Consider the following 22,215-nt stretch of genomic DNA (forward strand, 5'->3'; position numbering starts at 1 on the left):
TTCAATTTAAAGGGTCTTGGCAATGGTTTAAGTTATATCTAGAAAGAGCTGAACTTTACATAATTCATAGGAGTTTACCTACTTCATTTGTTTGTCTTAAATACCAAACTTTCTTACTTACATCATTACTTAAAACCAAACAACCAGCCTTAGCACATATGATAATTATTTTTTTTTTTAAACAAAAGTGTCTTCTGGACAGCATGTTCATCCAACGGAACTAACACAGATTTTTGTCTCCTCTGCTACTTCTCTGTAGCATGTCCAGACCCGGAGAGTTAGCTTAAATGAGTGGTATATTCCTGAAGACAATGATGGAAATGAGAAAGGGCTCCATCTCTATTAAAAATGTCATAAAAGCAAAATTTTAAGATGATCAAGTATATATATATATTATTTATATTATTTCTCTCTGTCTACACATCTGCCTTCATCTAACTTCAGTATTAAAATATATCTACTGAGTAGAGGAAAGCTGGATGCTAATTTTGATTTTCATTCTATGAAAATAACTATTTTTCTCTTTTTTACTTGTGCCATCACAGTACGCAAAAATAAAATGACTGATTAAAAGTTGAAATAGTCTATCAAAGTTCATATATATTAATTCATACTGCATTTATCCTCATTTCAATTAGGTTTTGTTGACAGAAACTTATTATCCTCTTGCACATGCTTGCTTTTATACACCTGAGTTTTGAAGATAATACGAAAAGTAAATTCAGTAACTAGAAATTTTTTCGTGAGATACTATTTTTTGGTATTGCTCTTCTGTTTAGATGGATTTCAACAGGGTTAGAGGAAGGGAAGGTCTATAATTAAAAACAATTCTGTGCACCATAAAAATGCACATTTCATTATAGAGAGGTTAAAATATGTATCTATTTTTTTTTTTTTTTTTTTTGCAAGACTCAAAACTCTCAAGATCTTACAAAAGGCCCTGCACAATTTGTTTTACTTAAATGAATGGCACTGAGTCTCTGAGGATTGATGCTCAGCTGAAAATGTTATTGGCATGATGGGCACTGATATATTAATGAAAGAAAGGGTATACACCATGTGCCTTGCAATAACAAATCATTAGACATGCTCTATTGGGCCATGCTTTCAAGAAAAGGCAGCTATATTTATATTACAGTCAAGAGCTTTAGGATTGTCTTGAGTTTTATTCCTTGATTATATCTAGCAATATTGTAAAATATGTCAGACATAAAGAAGATATACCATCAGTGCTGCATCTTCCGGGTAAAGATTTTAAAATTTTTCCTCCTCACCTCCTGCAGGCCACACAAGGACCTTATTAACATTTTTTACTTAAAAAAAAAAAAAAAAAAAAAAAGTCTTGCTACTGTATTGTTCCTGTTTAAAACATTTGATTTCATAATTTAATCCTGTCTGGGACCAATCACTAGATATTCTATCTTCTCTTCCTATTTCTCCTTTATTATTATTTCTAGACATACTAGGTCTAATTTAGGCTAGACTGACATGAGTACATTCTGCTCTGTACACAGACTACTGATTTCAAGATGGAAGCAGCAGGATTCCAAGCACAGACTATACGCACACAATTCATCCAAATAATAGAAGGGAAAAAAGAAACCATGACACATTTAATTACTCATACAGAATGACAGACTGTTGGTGCCTGTAAGTAACTAAAGTTTGTCAAAGTGGTTTGATATCTTTCTAATTACTGTTAAACAACATTAATGTTTGGGCTGAACTCCAAAATCAACTTGGTCTGCTTTAGTTGCCCTATTTGAGACAAACCTGCTAATGCATTAGCCTTCTTTTTGTTTCATGTAATGACTGTCTGCTGATTATTTTCTAGAATATTAATACACAAAATGTTTTTTTCTTCCTCCTCCCCTTAAAAAAATTATTGCACGTCAACAACTCTGTTCAAACATCTGCTATTCAGGCTGTGCAACTGTGCAAGTGTCAAAATAGGCTTACTGGATAAATCTTTAAGAATTCAAAATTATTTTTGTATAATATTCTCCTGAAAATCTCACTGTCCACAAACACTAAGGTCATGCTAGAATACACATAGAAAGGAAACACAGTTAAAAGTCAATCATGGAAATTGAGTTATTCCATTTTCATGAAAGCAAATATTTGAAAAAAATTTTCTGAGATACTTGTTCCAATCTATTTATACAGTGAATGATTAAGAATAAGCTGTCTTGTAAACATTGTTCACTCAGCTGAAATACATTATTATTATTTAATAGAAGGTAAATGTCCACAAAATGAAAATAAATATATATATTCATTACCATCTAACCTATCACAAGAATTGAAGCTCTTGTTGCCCTCTTCTGTACTTTGTATAGTCACAGTCAACATTCTTTCCAAATGTTAAAACTCTAACAAGTGGTTGCATGAGTCATGTTTTAATGCACATCAGAATCACTGCAGTGATTCCACACTTTTTATAAAACATGAGGCAAGCTACCTGCGACATGCTGCTGGACTGCTGACATAGGATAAAGGTACAAGTAACACACCTGTGTCCCTTAAGCTGATTTTAAATCAGTCCTGACACTTCATGAAACAAGTCTGAAGCAATGAGACAAATGAGCAGGTAGTGACTTTGTACAGGCAAATACTTCTATGCTCTCACTGTATCTCTATAAAGTAAACATCATCTATAAGCAGTTTTCCCTAAGCATTCAAGTTCTAGATACTACAGTATAATTTTCCAAAGCCACTACAAGGTCAGGTTGAAATTACTTGAACTATTGTATAAGTAGATTTTTTTTCTACAGTGAATTAAATCACATTTTTACAAGGTTAAGTATTGTACCAAGTATTTATTTCCTTTTTCTTTTGGGAACCTTACTAGAATTCTGCCATTAAATTTTCATGGCCAAACAAATAGAAGACTGAGAAATGAATTTTATTCAACTTTTTCTTCATCAGAGTTAATTTTTAACAATAAACACCAAAAGGTATCAATATATTTCTCAGGAATAAAATTAACTATTTAAAATCTGCATTCAGCCACCAAGAATCAATAACATAACCTGCACATCAAATCAAGTCACTTCATGTTTGCTAAGAAGTCCTATTAAATAGCACTGTTTTAAATAACACCTTCCTACTTTTTACAGGAAGATGCCTTTACATGAGATACCTACTACTATAAAACAGCTAACCACATACGTCTAACAGTGGTTTGACCATTTATGCAAACTGTTGCTACACGTTTATGTAACAAATAGGAGATTGCAAATTTGATTTCAGATTGTCTTTCTACTGTGAAATGACAGAATTTTACTTTTTTCCTTTTTTGGAAAACAAACAAAAAAGGAGATAACAGAGATTTATAGAAATTAATTAGGATTGTGCACATCTATTACTATGTACTCAAGTAAACCTACACCATACTTGCACCAACAAATTCCTTTTTTTTTTTTCCTGTAAGTACTAGGAAAGGAGGTATACAATACAGGAGGTACATATCAAAATGAGATAAAAAGTAATTTAGAAGAATGGTACTGGAAATATTTAAAATGAGTTCTTCTACTCAGGACAGAAGCTATCTCACATACTCAAGAGAATAAGAATAAATCAGTTCATTCCTACCCACTACACTCCAAATGAAAGAGGATACAAGTTTTACAAAATACCCTCCAATTCCATAAATGTGTGTTTTTACATGAAAACTAACAAACAGGACATTAAAGTACAACTAAATTAACTTGTAGCAAGATCCTTTTGCTGATATGTTATGAGCAAGAGCACAGAGCTGACAGGTTCAATCACAAAGCTTAAGTTTCTATTTTCCAGTGCAACGCAAAAAGGAGATGAGAATACAGACCATTATATAAATAAGACTCCGTGTGTATGCATATACTCATGCACACGTGTATGGTTCTCTAAAACTCATTTTAGCTTCCTGACAATTTTCTAAACATTTTTCAAAGGAAACCTAAATCTGAGCAGAAAATATCCTTGAGGAATACACAGCTATTTCACAGGAATTTTCAATGAAATTTTTCACAAGGGTGAAATCTGATGTTTGACACTAAAAGATAGTAAGATAGAGGTCATGTATCTATTAAAAAAGAACATCAGAAATCAGAAGGACTAATAGGCTATGAGTAGGACACTTACCTGGGACATGATATATATTGGAGACTGCATGAATTTGAACCTTGGTCTCTGATATCTTGACTAAGTCTCTTATTCATTAATAATTAATGATATTGCCTGCTCTGGACTGGATCATTCTCACTACAAAAAACAAAAAGGAAACAAAAGCTTTCTTGCATTCATCCCAAAATGGGACACCAAGTTCTTGAAAACTAAAATATTGAGGAATGCAGGGAAATAGTTCTCTATCTAGTTAAAAGATAACAAGTTTTGAAAATGAAATAATTTACAGTTTCAAATAAAGAATTGACAATAAATGATTGCCATTGAAATAAATGAAATTTGCATATATGACAGAACATATGTGTTACATATCCAGCAAGTGTTACTATTAAATCATAATAATATTTATTCAAAACCTAATAACAAACTGCTGCCTTGGTAAAATGAAAGAAGTTGTCTGTTTGCCATAAAAAACCAAATTATTTTTGAGTAGAGATAACTACAGCTATTACGCAACTTCATAAATTTCAAATACCAATCTGCTACAAATTGGACATGTCTCAAGCAAAAGTAGCTAAGAAATGGAAAACAGCTTTTTTTTTTTCCAGTTCTTTATTGCATAGATCAGCAGAACCAAGCTGATAACAGAACAAATACTATTTTGACCATCAAATAAAGAGATCTGGGTGGTCAAAGAATCTTAGAAACCTGAGAGCTCATATCACTGACATGCTTGATGAGAAATGGATGATGAGTATTACAGTATAGTTTTACAAACAATTTTTTTTTAAATTCTAGAGTATGCCAAGAGAGTTTGCTAGAAGACTAGATAAAAGCATTTAACATATCTGCTTTAGTTCTGTACCACTAAAACCTGAAGTATAAAATTCTAGCTTTAATGGACAAACTGTACTTTTAAAGAAGTGATAAGTATTTTTTCCATACTGGATATTAGGATCAGAAGTGTGTCTATGTTTGTGTAACTCAACAACACAGAAAATTCAAAATTTGAAATATTTCCTTATTCTTGCAGAGTAAGCAAAACCCAAGAAAATATACTTGCGTTTACTGGTCTCTGTTAGCAACATTCACAAAATACAATCATTCAGATTTAGATTTTTACATATCCAAAAGATTCCAACCCTAAAAGTCAAATTCCTAAATTAATATAGGGACAATCTATAAAGATACGAACAGAGAGGAGCTAATTGTTGCATATATCTGCATTACTATATATGCTGTCACATAAAAAAGATACCATGCTTAGTTGGCATGTGTATCTTCAGGCAGACATTCAAGCATCTTGCAAATTACCTGCTGTCCAAACAACATGAAGCTGGAGCCAGGCAGCCAGCAACCAGAGTGTGTTCTATTGTGAGTATCAAGCGCGTGAATTCTAGTCAGGAAATTCAAATTGCTGTTTATGCTCTGCTTGTGTTTAAAGTTAAACTGAAGTTCAAGTTCCCTTGAGAAATAACTGTCTCATCTTAGATAATAAGTTGTCTCATTCCTGATCTTAAAAGTAATTGTCATGGTACTACTGACAACAGGAGTTTAACATATATCAATACAGAAAATATTGTGCCATGACAGGAGTCAAAACTTACTAAAACACTGCAAGTAATTACAGCAAAAGAAAATACCTGAATTGGGCTACTGCCAGTTCTTAGAGGGGTAACAAAATAAGTCTTTTCATACATTGATTGTTAATGGGAAAGCAGAATATGGAGATACAAAAGACCAGATGTACAACCAAAACGAGTAACACAATTTGGTGCTGGTACTTCTGAAGATACATGGTTGAGGCACACCAACCCCGAAAGACATCCTAAGAAATAAAGGGGTTCACATTCGCATTTTTCCTACCATCACAGTTTTTTCAGCTTTAGTAAACTTCAAACTTCAATGCAATGTAATAACATAATAAGCAACAGAATAATGTAATATTAAGTAAACGCCAGTTTCAATATCAATTATGTACATACTAGAAAATTCACTGATATTATATGCTTCTCACACAAAGAGGGGGACTTAAGTTTCTATTGCTCCATGTCCCTTTACAGTGTCACTTTGCAGTAGTAAGGGAAATACACTGGTATTTGTTTAGTGACAAAAAATAAATCTCTTTTACAGAGTAAGTAATCTGATTGACAGACTGTCAATATACTTTATTTGTTAACAGCTATATGAAGAATAAATTATACAAAATTATAGTTCTATTCAGAGAATGATGTTCAACTGATTATATCTTTAAAGAAAAAAGTAAGATAATTACCTATGCCATAGACCATTAAAATACATGACACTAAGAATATAGGCACAGTAAAAAAGATTTCTTTCCTTGCTATCCATTAAAATTCTTATATATTACATAAGTGAAATAACCAGGATGTTACAAATACACAACATAACCATACTTTACCCTATGGTTATGTCGCGAGGTTATGACTTGAGCATCCCATCCTTCTTGAAACACCTATTATACTAATTGTATAGACACAAAAAGTAACTAACAGCTTTGCACTTCATTAGACACATGCAACCTAGAATAAGTGAGAGGTATTTACATCCTCAGGGAAGGTGAAAGAGAGACATTTCCATGGGACGCTAATGGACCATGGCAAGGTTAGTAGAGGAAAGGAAATTATAAATGTTCCATAAAATTCACATCTCCTAAATCTATTATTCTGATATTGACAAAAACCAGATATTTTAGTTCCCAGCTTGATTTTTCCAAGATGTTTTCCATGTCTCCTTTAAAGATCAGGCTTAAAAAAAAAAGCTGAGTTCACTCTTGAAGACAGCAGTTGTTTATTTTTCAGGAAAGAACTTAATATAATAGATGAAGTCTGAAATTAAAGCATATGATTCAGATATTTTGATGGTTCCATTAGGGGACAATATAGAGGCTGTCAAATTATTTTATCCTTACCACTCAAGACAGAGTAGATCCATTTGATGCACATAAAATAATGGAGAGTTTTATTCCAATGACAAGTTTAGCCTCAGAATTATTTCATGGCTAAGTTATTTGCTGAGCATTTTGTTCAAGGTCAGATCTTCCTCTAACACAGCCTGCTCCTGAGCGATTACTCTCCACGTAAATCCAGGATAGTACAGTATATTACAGCTACATGCAACTACCAGTAGAAATGTTTAGGGACTTCCTTGTTCTGAAGTTCTTATATGCTTTCATACATATTTTTTCTAAACAGATGATCGAACAGTGAGGTAACAGATCTCGATTAGACATTAAAGGACAGTAACTCTAAGCTACCAGTGGGAGAATATCTTTCAAAAAATGATTACTATGACTCTGATTTCTCTATCTAATATTCCTTTTGCTAGACAGATACTAATTAATTTCAGTTTGCTTGTCTGATACATATCATATCAGGGCAATTAATTGTAACTTGTATTTACCTTGCAAGTGTCTTTCTTACATTATACATTAGAAGAAGAGACTGAATACCCAAAAGTCTCACTACCTTTCCCAGCTATACTACTTAATCTGATGAAAAGAGATGTGCACAACTTGTTTGTACTATGTTTTTACACAATTGCAAATAAACTATGTTTCCTTTTTAATAACTTCTTTGATGACCTATTCAACATCCATGCTTAAGGACAATTCAGTTGCCTGTCTTACTATGAGATTAATAGCCTTACGGGAAAATTTATTTCTCCTTTCTGTGCATAAAGAGAGCATGAGATAACTAGTTCACATTCTGAATGCGACTTTTACATGCAAGGTCAGTGTATTCAGAAAACTTTTCCAACTGAAGAATCTATAAATTGAACTCAGAAAGGCTTTTATTGTGCCAGTCGGCCAGTGGCTGCAGCTGTACAGTTAAAAATAGAAAGTGAACAGCTAATACAAATTAATATTGTTGCAGCTGTCAGCCAGCGATGACAAACCCATGCCCTGGCTCTTCACAATAAACTGCAAGCAGTGCAATTACTATTGTTTTTATAAAAAAGCTCAACACTGGCTTATACTAAAACAGCAAATATTTAAAATAATGTCAAAATGTCAAAACACTTTAATTTCAACAATTATTTTGTCATGGCTAGATGCTTCTTTTGTGCAAATACTCTTTAAACCAGTTTAGTGAAAGTATTTTCCTTTTCAGAAGGTTTCTAGCTGCATTTCTGATTTCCTATCACTGCTCAGATATGCAAACACAACTTCTCAGTTTATATCTATCTATACATACATATGCGTGCATGCAATAAATTTCTGTATATTTTAAAGTTATTGCATTCTCTAAGCACGTGAAGTTTAGGTTCATAAACTAAATTATTTTACTCTCAGACATCTGTCACTAAGTATGTGACTCTTTCAGACTTGATTCAAATTTCCCACTGGTGCTCAAATGTGCATGTGTGGACATAAACTTGAAGATTTTACTGAATTTTTTCTGTTACAATCCTCAAGCAACCTATTTTTGTACCCATAGAGAGACTAATGTGAATACTAACTCGTCCAAATAGAAGACTACCATTCCCTGAATCGGCAGAAGAAAACTGGTATTCTTCAGTACATATTTACTAAAATGGATTTGAACATGATTCAGAGTAATGGTGCTTATAAAAAAAGAAGAAAATAATGACAGACATTTTTCATTTTTTCAGTTTTAGGTTATATGATATGCCTACAGCTATTACATGTAGCTTTATAATATTTAAAAAAACTATTATCATGTCATTTAATTACTTTGCAAAACAAATAGTGTGCTTCAAGATATACTATTTCAGGTCATAAAACACAGTTTTATGCCTATGAATTCTGTTTTCCACACCAGTTTAACCACAGATCATTCCCTAAATTTATATAGAAATTGGAAGACAAAAACAAATCAGTCTTGAAGCAGTACATTTCATTAAACAACAGCATGAAATATTTCGCCATTGAAAGAATACTGGCTAATAATTTTCTGTCAACACAGATATACTACATATAAATTTCAGTAAGAAGTATCCAGTGGTGGTATGATCATATAAAATTCTACTGTTAATCTTTTTAAGTACAAACTCCCTTGGAAACAGTATTTTTTGCAGATTGTTCATAACAAACTGTTAAGTAGGAAATTTCATTTCTGAGGTAGTTAAGGGATATATAAACACTATATATATATATATATATATATATATGAAAGAGGAGTGATATGGTCCACTTTTGTTTTCCAAATCACTTACTCTTATATATAACTATGGTAAATGTGAATATACAAAATTAATTTTAATTCTGTAACAGGAGGGTGAAAGATTAACTCTCACTAGCCAGTGACATACCATTTATCTGTATTTATAACAAATACAGGACCATTAAAGATGTACATAAGCTTTGTGATTTCTGAATCATAATAATGAATTAGTTTATAAATGAAGTGCATAATATTTAAAACACTATTTCTGTGAAATTATTAAGCCAGTGTTTGCATAATTATTTCAGATGCACACATTTCACAAGGTCTTCAATCCAGCAAGTAGGAAATAGAATTGCTGAAACAATCCTGTTGTTTGCCGTATTAGATTTACGCATGGATTTAGTGATTCACCATAAACCTTTAACACGCAAACAAAGCTCTGACATGTGCGAAAGAAAACTTTTTAAAATATTTTTTTATCTTGTTTTAAAAAGTTTGTAGGTTTTAATTATAAGTGTTTTAAACCAGACAGTGTTATAGTAGCTTGTGGAGTGGAGAATCAAGCATTGCCTAGGTATGGAAGCAGTAGTTTCAAGTATTTTATTAGAATGCAATCTTCTGCACAGAGAAAAATCCTGTGTTTTTAAAATTTCTATGCTTAATTTTCCTCTGGAATAATAGCAGACCATTTTACTGAAGTCAACAAGTATGACTAAATATACTTCTAATACAAACAGCAAGAGCATATATGGATGACTTGTTTTGCAAGGACATTATGCTAAAACCAAACCAAACCAAACAAACCGCCAACCTGCCCCCCCTAAAAAACAAAAAAAAACCCAACAAAAAAACAAACAACTCCTCACAAAACAAATAAACAAACAAAAACAACCAAAAAACCCGACACCAAACTTCTAACAAACTTTTCAGTCCCTGAATATAAAAGTCATACTGTTGCCACTAGTGGCAACTCAGAAGTAGCAATGTATTGGTACAGTATGTCTCACTAGGCAATGAACTCGGATGATGCTATGCATTATAGAGTATTAGCAGACACAGAACAATTTTAGACATATGTTTAATACTGGTTGTTTTTTTCATTTCCATGAAATTAATTGAGAATAGAAATGTACTATGACCCTAAGAATTGGAAAGGTATTACTAGCTACATCAAAATAAGGCTTATGAAGGTCAAAATCCAGAGAGATGGAGAGAGGGAGAGAGAGAGAGAGAGAGACTACACTGATCCTAGCAGAAGCACTGCTATTTTAAACTGTGGAGTGTTCTGTCTTTTCTTCTGATATACAAAAAGACACTACTTCACTGCCAGCTAGTGAGAACTTCTACCATCTTTATCCAAGCAAAGCTTTGGGAACAGCTGGGTGGATAACACAGTTTCCACTGAATGCAGATATTCTTTCATGTATCCATCTGAAGTACAGACTTGATATTATGCTGCTAATGACAACTCCAGGTGGAGGCTGTCTCATAACAGCCATGACTTTTATACTCACCTACCCATAACTTATCAAAATAGCTACTCTACGTTCTAGGTGAAACACAATACAAATGGTCAGTAAACTAAAAAAAACAACAACAAAACAACCAAAAAACCAAAAACAAAACAAAAACCCATAATGACAAAACTAACAACATAAAACGTAAAAAGCCACCCTAAGTCAACCCAACTAACAGTTTCCTCTTGAGAGATACCATACAAAACAGACATAGCAAACTCCCCCTGATTGCTCTAAGTGGTGACAAGCAAATAAGAGATGCTTTTGGGGCAGTCACCAGGTTGCTATTGGCTGGGCAAACAAGATCCATCTATATCTTCAGCAGGTATAATTAACCAAAAATATCTGAATAGAAAAGGCACAGGCCCACTCACTGCAGAATATATTAAAAAAAATATTTCTGAAGTAGCACTCAAAGGAGATACAATTTTTAATCCGAAACTATCAAATTTGTATTTAGCATGGTAAAGGAAAGAAAACTAAAACTGTAAGTTATTTCATCAAGAAGCAGGATACATAAAGTCACTGGGATACTTACCACTGTGAAATTCATAACCTTCAAAATCCATATTGTCATTGCTAAGTTAACAATCATGGTAACCAACAGCAGAAGGACAAAGAAGTATAAGCACCTCTTTCGCCATCCATAAATGCCTACTGGGTAAAACTGAGGATGTTCTGTCCTTGGAAGGCTGTTCTGTTGTGTTGCTAATATATACTGCTCTCGTGTCATCTGGAAAAGAAAGATGTAAGCATAAGTAAACAAATGAGAGGTCTGTTTTTCATAGGTTTTGTTACATAAACATCACCTGAGTACATATGGAAAAGCAGTATCTACAGAAACAGAAAAAATGCATTGATCCAGCATAAACCAAAATGTTATTTTTACTAGGCATTTAGTAAGAATTTGGTGGCTTTCACAAAGTTCAAGTAAATCATTGCTTTGATATTTCAAATTGGATTTCCATTTCAAATTTACGAGCAAGAAACAGTAAAATCCATATATGTATCTTACATTCTATTTCTGAACATGGCTTTATTTTCCTTTATGAGGTCATTCAGGAAAATTCAGAGGAACAGAACCATAGAGTAGTTTAGGTTGGAAAGGATCTTCAAGGTCATCTAGTCCAGCTCCCCTGAAAGGAGCAGAGACATCTTCCACTAGGCCAGGTTGCTCAAAGCCTTGTCCAACCTGACCGAGTGTTTCCAGGGACATGGCATCTACGACTTCTGTGGCCAATCTGTTCCAGTGTTTCACCACCTTCATTGTAAAGAATTTCTTCCTCATATCTAGTCTAAATCTACCTTATTTTAGTTTAAAGTCATTGCCCCTCATCCTATCACTACACTCCCTGATAAAGAGTCCATCCTCGTCTTTCCTATAGGTCCCCATTAGGTACTGAAAGGCTGCCATAAGGTCTCCCTGGAGCCTTCTCTTCTCCAGGCTGAACAACTGCAACCGTCTCAGCCTGTCCTCACAGAAGAGGCACTCCAGCCCTCTGATCATTTTTGTGGCATCCTCTGGATCCTCTCCAACACATCCATGTCTTCCCTGACATAAAAATTTCAAATAAGTCATATAACCTTTTTCGTACTGGTTTTGACTGAGATAATAATTTTCTTCAGAGTAGCTTGTAGCCAAAACCAGTAGACTCTTTCATAAAAACAGAAGAAAAATGTATTCATTCTAGAAATGTATCTGTCATAAATGAGGTTACCACTCTTTTTATTATATTAAATCAATAATTTATGCCATTATACATATACCCCTATTTTACACAAAAGTATGCCATTGTATATATCATATTTTACACAAAAAGAAACACAAAAACCCTTCAAAGCTTTAATTTTGCCCTTCAGGAGATACGGATGCTACCACTACTTGTTTTCCTGAACCATTTTATGTTCTTCTAGCATACAAATAAACAGTGACTGTTTCCAAACTGCTTAAAGAAATTATCATTAATTCTTCTTCAGAGTAAATGGTTATGGCATTTAATAAGAAACCATTTAATATATTCTACAACCTTAACTTTCTTTTACAGATACTTATATTCATATTCAGCTGTCACAATGCCTTTAGACTAGAATGTATAAACTTTTCTCTTTGACTTAAACACAAAACTAAAGCCATTGGCTTCTGTTTATATAAAAGTTCTTCCTGAAACATGTCCATGTGAATAATTACAACAGCTACAAGTTACAGAATACACATCCATGTTACAACAACGATACACATAACACTGAAATAAGTCAAAACAGAAATAATGAATTTATAAAGCAGGTTTTAAATAATCTAATAAATAAGCATTTTTTAATTTTTATTCAATTTATTTCAATAGGAATTGCTTATATTTTCTCATAATTCAAATAAAATTTAATGTTTGGCAATTTACTTATGTAGTGAACCTTCACAAACAGAACCATCAATTACATTTTTCAGTCCTCCCAGAGCAAAGTATCACTGTGATTCAAGATCTTAGATCACCCCCTTATTGTAGCCAGGCAGTATTCATCCTAGCTGTGTCTGAATTCCTTATGAATTCAGAAACTGACTGCATGAAAGGGTTAATCATCTTCCTCCTTATAATGAATTTCTAGACATTTATTTAGCCAGCCATTGTAAAATAAATACAATGCATGATTACATTTTGTCATTAGTTTTGCATTTAGTTTGATTTGTACATTTACATTAGTATTTTTACACTATCTCCATTGTCTTTTGACCTTAGTTTATATATTACTTACAAAACAATTATTACCATTAAAAATAGATTGTGAGAATGCCCGAAGTAGCACTGTCCCTAAAACTATGATTGGAGTCCTATGAAATATGCCCTTTGTGACACAATTGTTAGATATGGTAACATTTTATTCCATCACCATAAGCAGGCATCAGTCGGTTCCCTCAGTGTTTACTGTTCAGTTGAGTGAGGCTGCTTATTATAACATTCTATTTCATCTCTTTATGGTACATAAGTTATGTACTGTGATTTGTTACTTGTTTTAATATTTGACAAATGCATGGCTACCATAAACTTGTTAAATCATCACCAAAGACTTATACTGGTTTTGCAAAGAAATTTTTGGAGAAAAGCCTCAAGTGTTTCAACAACATTAAAAAAAAACCCTTCCAAATCCATAATTTAGGTCCCAGAGGTATCTGGATCCACACATTAACTGCAGTTGACCATTGTCATGGATATCATGGCCTTTCTTTCAGATACTTAATATAGGAACAGGTCTTCTCTAAAGTTTAATTCATACACAGTCTACATTTTCTATTAAAATTATGTTATCTTTTTCTGAAAATATCAATGTATTGGGTTAACATGGCATGGTTTTGGTAGCAGGAGGGCTACATAAGTGACTTCTGTGAGAAGGTGCCAGAAACTTCCCCCATGTCTGACAGAGCCAATGCCAGCCATTTCCAAGTTGGACCCACTGCTAGCCAAGGCTGAGACCACCAGTGAGGGTGGTAGTGCCTCTGGGATAACATAGTTAAGAAGGGGAAAAAACTGCTACACAACAGTAGCTGGAGAGAGGAGTGAGAATATGTGAAACAACGCTGCAGACAACATGGTCATTGAAGAAGGAGGGAGAGGAGATGGTCCAGTTACTAAAGCAGAGATTCTCCTGCAGTCCATGGTGCAGACCATGGTGAGGCAGATATCCACCTGCAGCCCATGGAGAACCCCACACCAGAGCAGAAGGATGTGCCCAAATGAGTCTGTAAGGCAAAGTAGAGCTCTCACTGGAGCACATTTTTGGCAGGACTTGTGACCCCTTGTGGGACCCATGCTGGAGCAGTCTGTTCCTGAAGGACGGCACCCCATGGAAAGGAAAAGTTTGTGAAAGACTGACTCCCGTTGGGGCTCCACAGTGGAGCACAGGTCCACAGACCACCAGCTGCCTTCAGACCTAAGGCAAGTTGTTCAGACCATCAATTCTTCCCAACCACCCACAAGTATCAGTTTTCTAAGAACTGCACATATGTACATAATAAACATGCCCAAAGAATTTACCATGTGCTGTTAATATAAAAATATTATTATTATTTTGCCTTTATTTTTTAAGATTATTAATCTGGCCTGTTACAGTTATTGGCAGCACTCTCACTTCTGATTTTTATACTCATGTAAAAAACAAAACAAATTCTAGTTGGTCTGGTAATTAGTACCTGGAAATGTTAAAAGCATTAATACAAAAAACACATAAATGTTTGATAAATATCTATGGTTAGTATCATTCTTTTATCATCAGTAACTGGAAGGATACTAGACCATATCTACTTCAGATAAATATTTTCAACTAAGGAAGATTTGCTGTGAGCTCTGTGTTTTTGTAAATTATGAAAAAAATAAAGAAATTCCAGAACACTAAAAGGACATACTTTATGTATAAAAATACATACACTGGTATTTATGAATAAATATGCATATATGTAGATAATAGAAATACATAAAAATATGCATACAGACTTTTGATGACTGAGTTATTTCATCCTATTGAATTTTTAAAATGTATTATAAAAATACACATTCTAAACGAGGTGACTGACAGACATTATTGATGATGAACTATTATTAAACGGGCATTTAAAAAAAATCTGTTTGCAGTGTAAGCTTAATGGTATTCCATTATCCAGATCTTGTAAATATGAAATGACTAGTGACAACATTTCAAAATGAGACAAGAACTATGGTTTGAAAGTTTATCTGGGTTTCTGACATTAGGATGCTTGAAGGTTTCAAACCAAAAATAATTAAATTACAGAAGGCTCCATTTAATCTTTGAAATGTTTCAATGTTAGCATTATAAACAGTAAACTCCATGGAGTGCACATACGTACACAATGTCATAAGCAACCCAGAGCCAAATACTAAATAAATTAAAAATAACTCCTGTGCTCTCGTAATTAACGAGATTTCTAATTCAAATCCAAAGTAATATGTGATATATTATTCAGTAACTACAAAGAAATTAAACTAATTCTTACACTGCAATGAACAAGTATCATAAACAAGATAAAGGAACCTATCATAACAATGTAAACTATTTAGTCATGTCCAAACTGTACCTGAATATATTATTCACAATTCTTAATTTTCATTTTCACGTACCCCTACATAATTTGGTCTTATTCAGTACCATAACAAATATGATTGTGCATATTCACTAGGCACAGATGAATCTGAGTAAGCACACAGCAAGAAATCTATCTCACAAAGAAGCCAACAACCTTTAAATTATTGATATTTTAGGGTCATAATGTAATATTGGAATAGATAGCTTCAACTTATAAAAGTAATTAAAGAATGGAGCAGAGACATTTTACATTTTCGAAGTTTATTTCAGTCTTTGGAAAAATCTCTTACATTGGTAAAATTTCAAAGCAGAAAAATTAAAGAGAAGACAATGAGCAAGTGAACTAAATCTAGATGATGAGATTGTTGATATAAATCCTGTAGTTAGGGTGGTAATCTACTTAAACAAGTGCTAACAAAATCTTTTTAGAATACAATAATGCCTTGCAAATAATTTTCTAGAGAAATAGAAATTTGTCTTAATGGCTAATGGCTCTTTTCTAAGAGTTATAAAAGAAGAATCTGATTCAAAACTAAGCAAAGAAATAAAAGGATCATGGTTCTTATTTACAAATGGTTAGTCAAACAGGCAAAACAATCCAATATTTGCTCTTAACATCTGGGCAGGCAATTTGACTTCCAGTTTACTGGAAATAAAATTGTATTATTTTGTGTGTTTTGAAGAGAAAATAGGATTTTTAGTGTAGTTGACTGGATAAAACCCAAAATTAATGCAGTACCTTCCCCATAACACATGAAGAAGCTCTTAGGAAGATCACCTCTCTCTGTTCATCCAGCTGCTAAACAGGTAGAAGGCTAAACTGGGTGTAATACCGTTGATCAAAGCTTTACGAAATGAAGATGACTACCAAAGAGTATGATTATATTTAACAGAAACAGCAGAAAGTTATCAGTTGGCTTTTACACAAGTTCATTTGGCTTCTACATGTTTGAAAATCAGGAAGCCAAGTAAAATCCTGGTATCTCAGTGGGGATGAATGAAGAAAGAAGCTTCATGAATGATTTGCCAGGATAATTACACTTTTGTTCAGTTCTAAAAGAACTATTCTTCTCTTGTAATTAAGGCTGGGAGTCCAGTTTTTTTCCTGTCCCAAATCTATGTCTCAAGCAGGCAAAGCTCTTTACAAGATCAGTGTCAGCATCGTTGTATGTACGAGGAGTGGAAGCTCAGGGAGGGAAAGAAACTTCCCTACAGGTAACAAGCAAACTAGCGGAAAACTCAGAGCTGAATCACTTAAGTCTCATTCCACCGCCTTCCATTTGGCATTGCTTTCAGAGTTTTTCTTCTGCTTTAGAGGTAATACAAGTTTGGGGGCATTACAATGATAGCTGGTCAAGAGTTAGGCTTTCTAGTTCATGTTCTCTCCCGGTTTCTTTTTAGCTTTCTGAGAAGCTCAAGTTGAAAGTCTCAAAGACTTCACAATCCCTACAGCAAATGCTGTAACTCAGATTCCTTAGACACACACAGTGTCTTACTTAGATGTTCTGCAAGCTTCAGATGACATTTCACTTGACAGTCCTTGCTATTAACTAAGTTTTCACATTCCTACCTTTGAGAAAGATATTATTCAGTAACAGATTTTTTTAAGTGTTTAATAAAACCTGCCTGCATTCCCAAGCGTGTAGAACAGAAAAACCACACTCAGTACGTTTGTGACATCAGTACAATGATTAAAAGTGGTTTGAAATTTTCAATGAAGAGTGCTCTCAATTCACTGAGATTTGTCCATTTGAATAAGCTCCCAATAAAATTAAGATGGATGCCATGAGATAGATTTTTTTAATAAGAACTCCCATTATGTTTCAGAACATTCCAGATTTAGAACTTCAAAATCATTATTTTATTTGCTATATATACAAATGAAACAAAAAGCAAAGCATTACTTCTTTCCATGACTATTCTTTTAGACTTCATTTTTTTGGTGATATTTCTTATTAACAGGAGTTACCAATATAGGTATATCAAGATGTAAGTAAGAAAATTAATGGTGAAAGAAATATATTTCTGGGAACAATTTTATAATTGTTATATTATAAATGGAAAATTTTTCTTTAAATCTACAAGTAATTTTCAAATCTGAATATGTATTATCAGAGAAAATACTTAACTATATTCAAAAAAACCTACGAAATCATCATCTAATTTGAGAGACACAAAAATCTGAAATTTTTTACTACTCACATTGTGAAACAGATAAGCCAAAAAAAGTATTTTTTTTTGTTACTTCAGGTATTGTAACTGCAGGCAGGCACATGACACTGCTTCTAGGCATTGTCATTACTGATAATTCTCTGCACATTATTTTCTTAATTCACAGACACAATGAAAAACTATAGGAATTTTAAAATATAAAAACACATTGGGACAGCATATAGACCCAATCATGATTTGGGTTGGTACGGAATATATTAGCAATCAGATGAGCCATAAAGGTAAAAAAAAAGAAGAAAAACTATAGCTTACAGGGAAAATTCTTCACATCAGCATTTAGAGCGAGGGAAAAAAAAAAAAAAAAAGCAATCTGCTGATAACTAGCCATAGTAGCCATAGCTCAGGACATCATATAGATGATTTACTACCAGAACAAGCTGTGTCTCTCCACTCACCCTGACAGCAGCACGGCCTCTGGCCAGTAGCTCATGCTGTGGACTGCTCTCCTTTTGTATGACACTATAATAGGTCATTCATTTTGCTTCCACCTTATTCAATATGTGACATTAATTAAGCCCACGGTTGAAATTTTGATTTACGGTTTTCTCTACAGACTTTAGCTGGAAGTTTACCACATGTAGTGAAAAATGTATCACACAGAGCAGAAAATACTACAAGAACTGTAATATCTCTTGTACAGCAAATACAGAAACACTATATACATTACAACCCAAACTTGACACTAAAATCAAGGACTGGGATGAGATCAAGAAGTTCATTACAACAATAAATACAAAGAAGCCAAGCAAGTGGCTTGTATCTCTTGAAAAGGTCTTATGAATAAAAGACTGGATTTTCTCAGAAAGCTTTTAAAATGCCAAACAGCTATATACAAAGCTCTTGCTGTCATTTACAGCATGTGTTGAAGCAGCCAAATGATTTCTTCTCTTTTGTAAGCTTGGTACTCTAAAACTGATTTATAAAGATAATAGAAAATTATGGTATCATCTTGAGTTAGTGTGGGTCATTTTAACTACTCTGAATGGACTGACAAGGTAGTAGAGATGCATTCTTAGAGAACTGAATACTGAATGGATAGAGCAGCCATCTTTGAAAACATCTTTATCTGGGCTATGCATGAGACATGCAAAGTCTTCTCTTCATGGTATCAGCCTTTCTAAAGGCAGACAAAGGCATGTCAGCAACTGACTCTGGTAAAAACGGTCACTGGGCCATAAATTGTTGGCCAGATATGATAAAAGTTGCATCACTCCATTGCACATTACTGTAACAGGAAACAGTGTAAAACCTTATTGTCCTGATCGAAAATTTTACACGTGTCAGATTCTATTTTCTGTTTACTAGAATTGGGATAAATCACTATTAATACAGTAACTCAAAAGCATTTGGAGAGCGTTGTCCTTCTGAGACCTGCATTAGGGTATGTCATAGAATCACAAAATGCCTGAGTTTGGAAAGCACCTCTAGAGGTCATCTGGTCCAGCCCCCTAGTCAAGCAGGGTCACTTAGAGCAGGTTGCTGAGAACCGTGCCTAACTGGCTTTTGAGTATCTCCAAGGATGGAGCCTCCACAACCTCTTTGGGTAACCTGTGCCAGTGCTCAGTTGACCTCACAGCAAAAAAGTGTTTCCTGATGTTCAGACAGAACCTCCTGTGTTTCCAGTTGTGCTTACCGACTCTTGTCCTGTCATCAGGCATCCCTGAAAACTGCCTGACTCTGTCCTCTTTGCAACTTGCCTTCAGATATCTGTATACATATGTAAGATTCCCCATGACACGTCTCTTCTCCAGGCTAAACAGTCACAGTTCTCTCAACCTTTCCTTTTAGGAAAGATGCTCCAACCCCTTAATCATTTTCACATCCCTTCACTGAACTCTCTCCAGGATCTGTATGTTTCTCTTATACTGGGTAGCCCAAAATTGGACACAGTACTCCAGGTGTGGCCTGACTGGTGCTGAATAGAGGGGAAGGATCACCTTCCCCAGCTTGCTGGAAACATTCTTCCTGATGCCGGCTAGGATACCATTTATCTTCGTGTCAAGGGCACGTTGCTGGCTCATGTCCTGTCTTCTATAAAGAAATACTCCCGTTTGGGATCCAGACACAGATCACTTATTTTTTAAAGGCACTTGATCCCAAAATTAATCTCTTCAGGTACTGATTACTGAGTAGAAAGTACTTACATTAAGTGGGCCCTCAGTCAAACTTTAGGGACCACTAATATTTTGGAGAAATTTTATGCTTCTTATTTTATATTGGCTATGGCTACGGCACATCCTAGTCAGTACCACATTACAGTGAAGGACGATACAGGGAAGGTTTCACTTGTTCAATCTTCAATCCGCAACTTGAAAAACTTATGTCCAGATTGACTACTTAGGGAGACCCAACTACTTTTGCCAGGAAGAGGTGCCAAATATGAGGTATTTCAGGATTCTAATCTGAGAGTTTGAGGACTTTTTGGTTCAGGCACAGATTTTCACCCTGACCACTTCAGAAACAGAGGTGCCTCTGTGCTCAAAACTCAAAAATGACATTTCTTAAGTAACACACTTGGCAACCACTTTGCACTCCTGAAAATCTAAAGGAAAGAACATGCAAATAACTTCACTCACAAGTTGTACCTAATATCACATATTTTATGTGTTTTGAAGTTCAATAATTCGGAAGAATCTTGGTTTTTCTTCTTCGTTACAAAGAAAAGTTTAGACATCAATGTCAAAAAGGTTTAAGTCAGTGCATCTTTACTGACAATTTGCTTGGCTTTACGTTGTCAATTAGAATCCCATTTTTTTGCTAAGTCAATACAATTAGATTACTACAGAGACTTCATTACAGCCACAGGCAGGACGACAGCTGAGGTACACAATTTTCTCCCTATGAAGCCAGTACTCACTAAACGGTTATTGGAACAATTGTCTATAAAAGGACAATAAATGTTTGCATCTTGAATATTGTTCTCCAATAAAACTATCACTTCACAAAAACAGGTACCAGTAAGCTGATACTATTACCATTATTACTTAGTGAGAACATTTATGGTTGTTCTGTGTTTAACATATTTAATTGTAATGCCCACTGCACAATGACGTTCACAGTATGTTAACAAGAATAAATAAAATTGTAATGAATAGAGTCATATTTTTTCCCACATTCCAGTGATTTGGAAGATTTCTAAGTAGTAATGTACTACATTGTATTCCTCAGGAAGTTGGATTCCAAGATGTCTCAGGCTATGATGTTTCCTAGTAATACGCTATTTACGCTACATTTTCCATAACCAGAACAATTACAATTTACGTTCAGTATGTATCTTTAAAGAAACTTTGGTTTCTGACGTTTACTCATTACTTCACTTTATTTAGCTTTAGAAATATCTCAATTTGCATGTCAAGTTTTACAGTAACTTTTGAGTTATATCTATATCTCTCTACACTGTCAAAATTGTATAAGCTAATTAAACTAGGTGGGATAGCAGAAGCAGTCCAGTAACAGTAACACAAGATTCAGTATTGATGACTTTCTGTTGAGAAAAAAAAAAATACCTGAGGAGACAAGTAAATGATGCATAGAATGCTGAAAGATGCAGCAGGATACAGCCCCGGCACCCGTTCTAGCTCTCTGGACTTTCTCTCCAATATTACTGCTACTGGATAAACAGATTAAATTTGTCTTACTGAAGAAGTTAAAACGGTCTATTAAAATATCAACAAAATCAGGAAAACCAGAGTAAATCATCAGGTTTCAGTTAAAACAACACACCGCTTTTCTTATAATCCTAGCTGGTGTTCATCCCTGTCACTCTATGTATCACAATAAGGCAGGTCATGTCCACAAGCACCGTGTCTGGAATTTTACATCTTCTACTTGTCTCCCTCACTTAAGGTCACTGAGAAGATAAGGTGGAGAATGTTGTTGTTCAGGATATTGCATGAGAAGAAAACCTGGCAAGTGCAGAAATGGACAAGAGCAGGACCAACATTTCAGCAGTTTCACACAAGCTGGCACTAATTTTCCTCTGAGTGATACATTTGGTTAAATCAGTTCTTGTAGATGGTGGCATAGAAAAATGCAATCTTCAAGAGTCAGGAAAGAAGTCTGAAGAGTGGCAGATTGATCAAGGGAAACAAACTCAGCTGGACTGGAAGAAATAAGTGGAA

At 34.2% G+C, this 22,215-nt stretch overlaps 1 protein-coding gene across 5 annotated transcripts in view; it reads right to left on the reverse strand.

Moving 5' to 3' along the window:
- SGCZ (sarcoglycan zeta) overlaps positions 1-22,215 on the reverse strand; it is a 453,475-nt gene that overhangs the window by 189,575 nt on the left and 241,685 nt on the right. For all 5 annotated transcript variants that reach the window (XR_011738777.1, XM_065837213.2, XM_071807535.1 and 2 more), the window contains one exon: positions 11,313-11,507. Coding sequence is in view for 4 of the 5 variants with exons in the window: in XM_065837213.2 (XP_065693285.2) it covers positions 11,313-11,507 (195 nt within the window). In the remaining variant the exon portion in view is untranslated. The remainder of the gene's footprint in view (positions 1-11,312; positions 11,508-22,215) is intronic.

Source organism: Patagioenas fasciata, chromosome 4 (genome assembly GCF_037038585.1).
Source record: "Patagioenas fasciata isolate bPatFas1 chromosome 4, bPatFas1.hap1, whole genome shotgun sequence".
NCBI classification, from domain to species: domain Eukaryota; kingdom Metazoa; phylum Chordata; class Aves; order Columbiformes; family Columbidae; genus Patagioenas; species Patagioenas fasciata.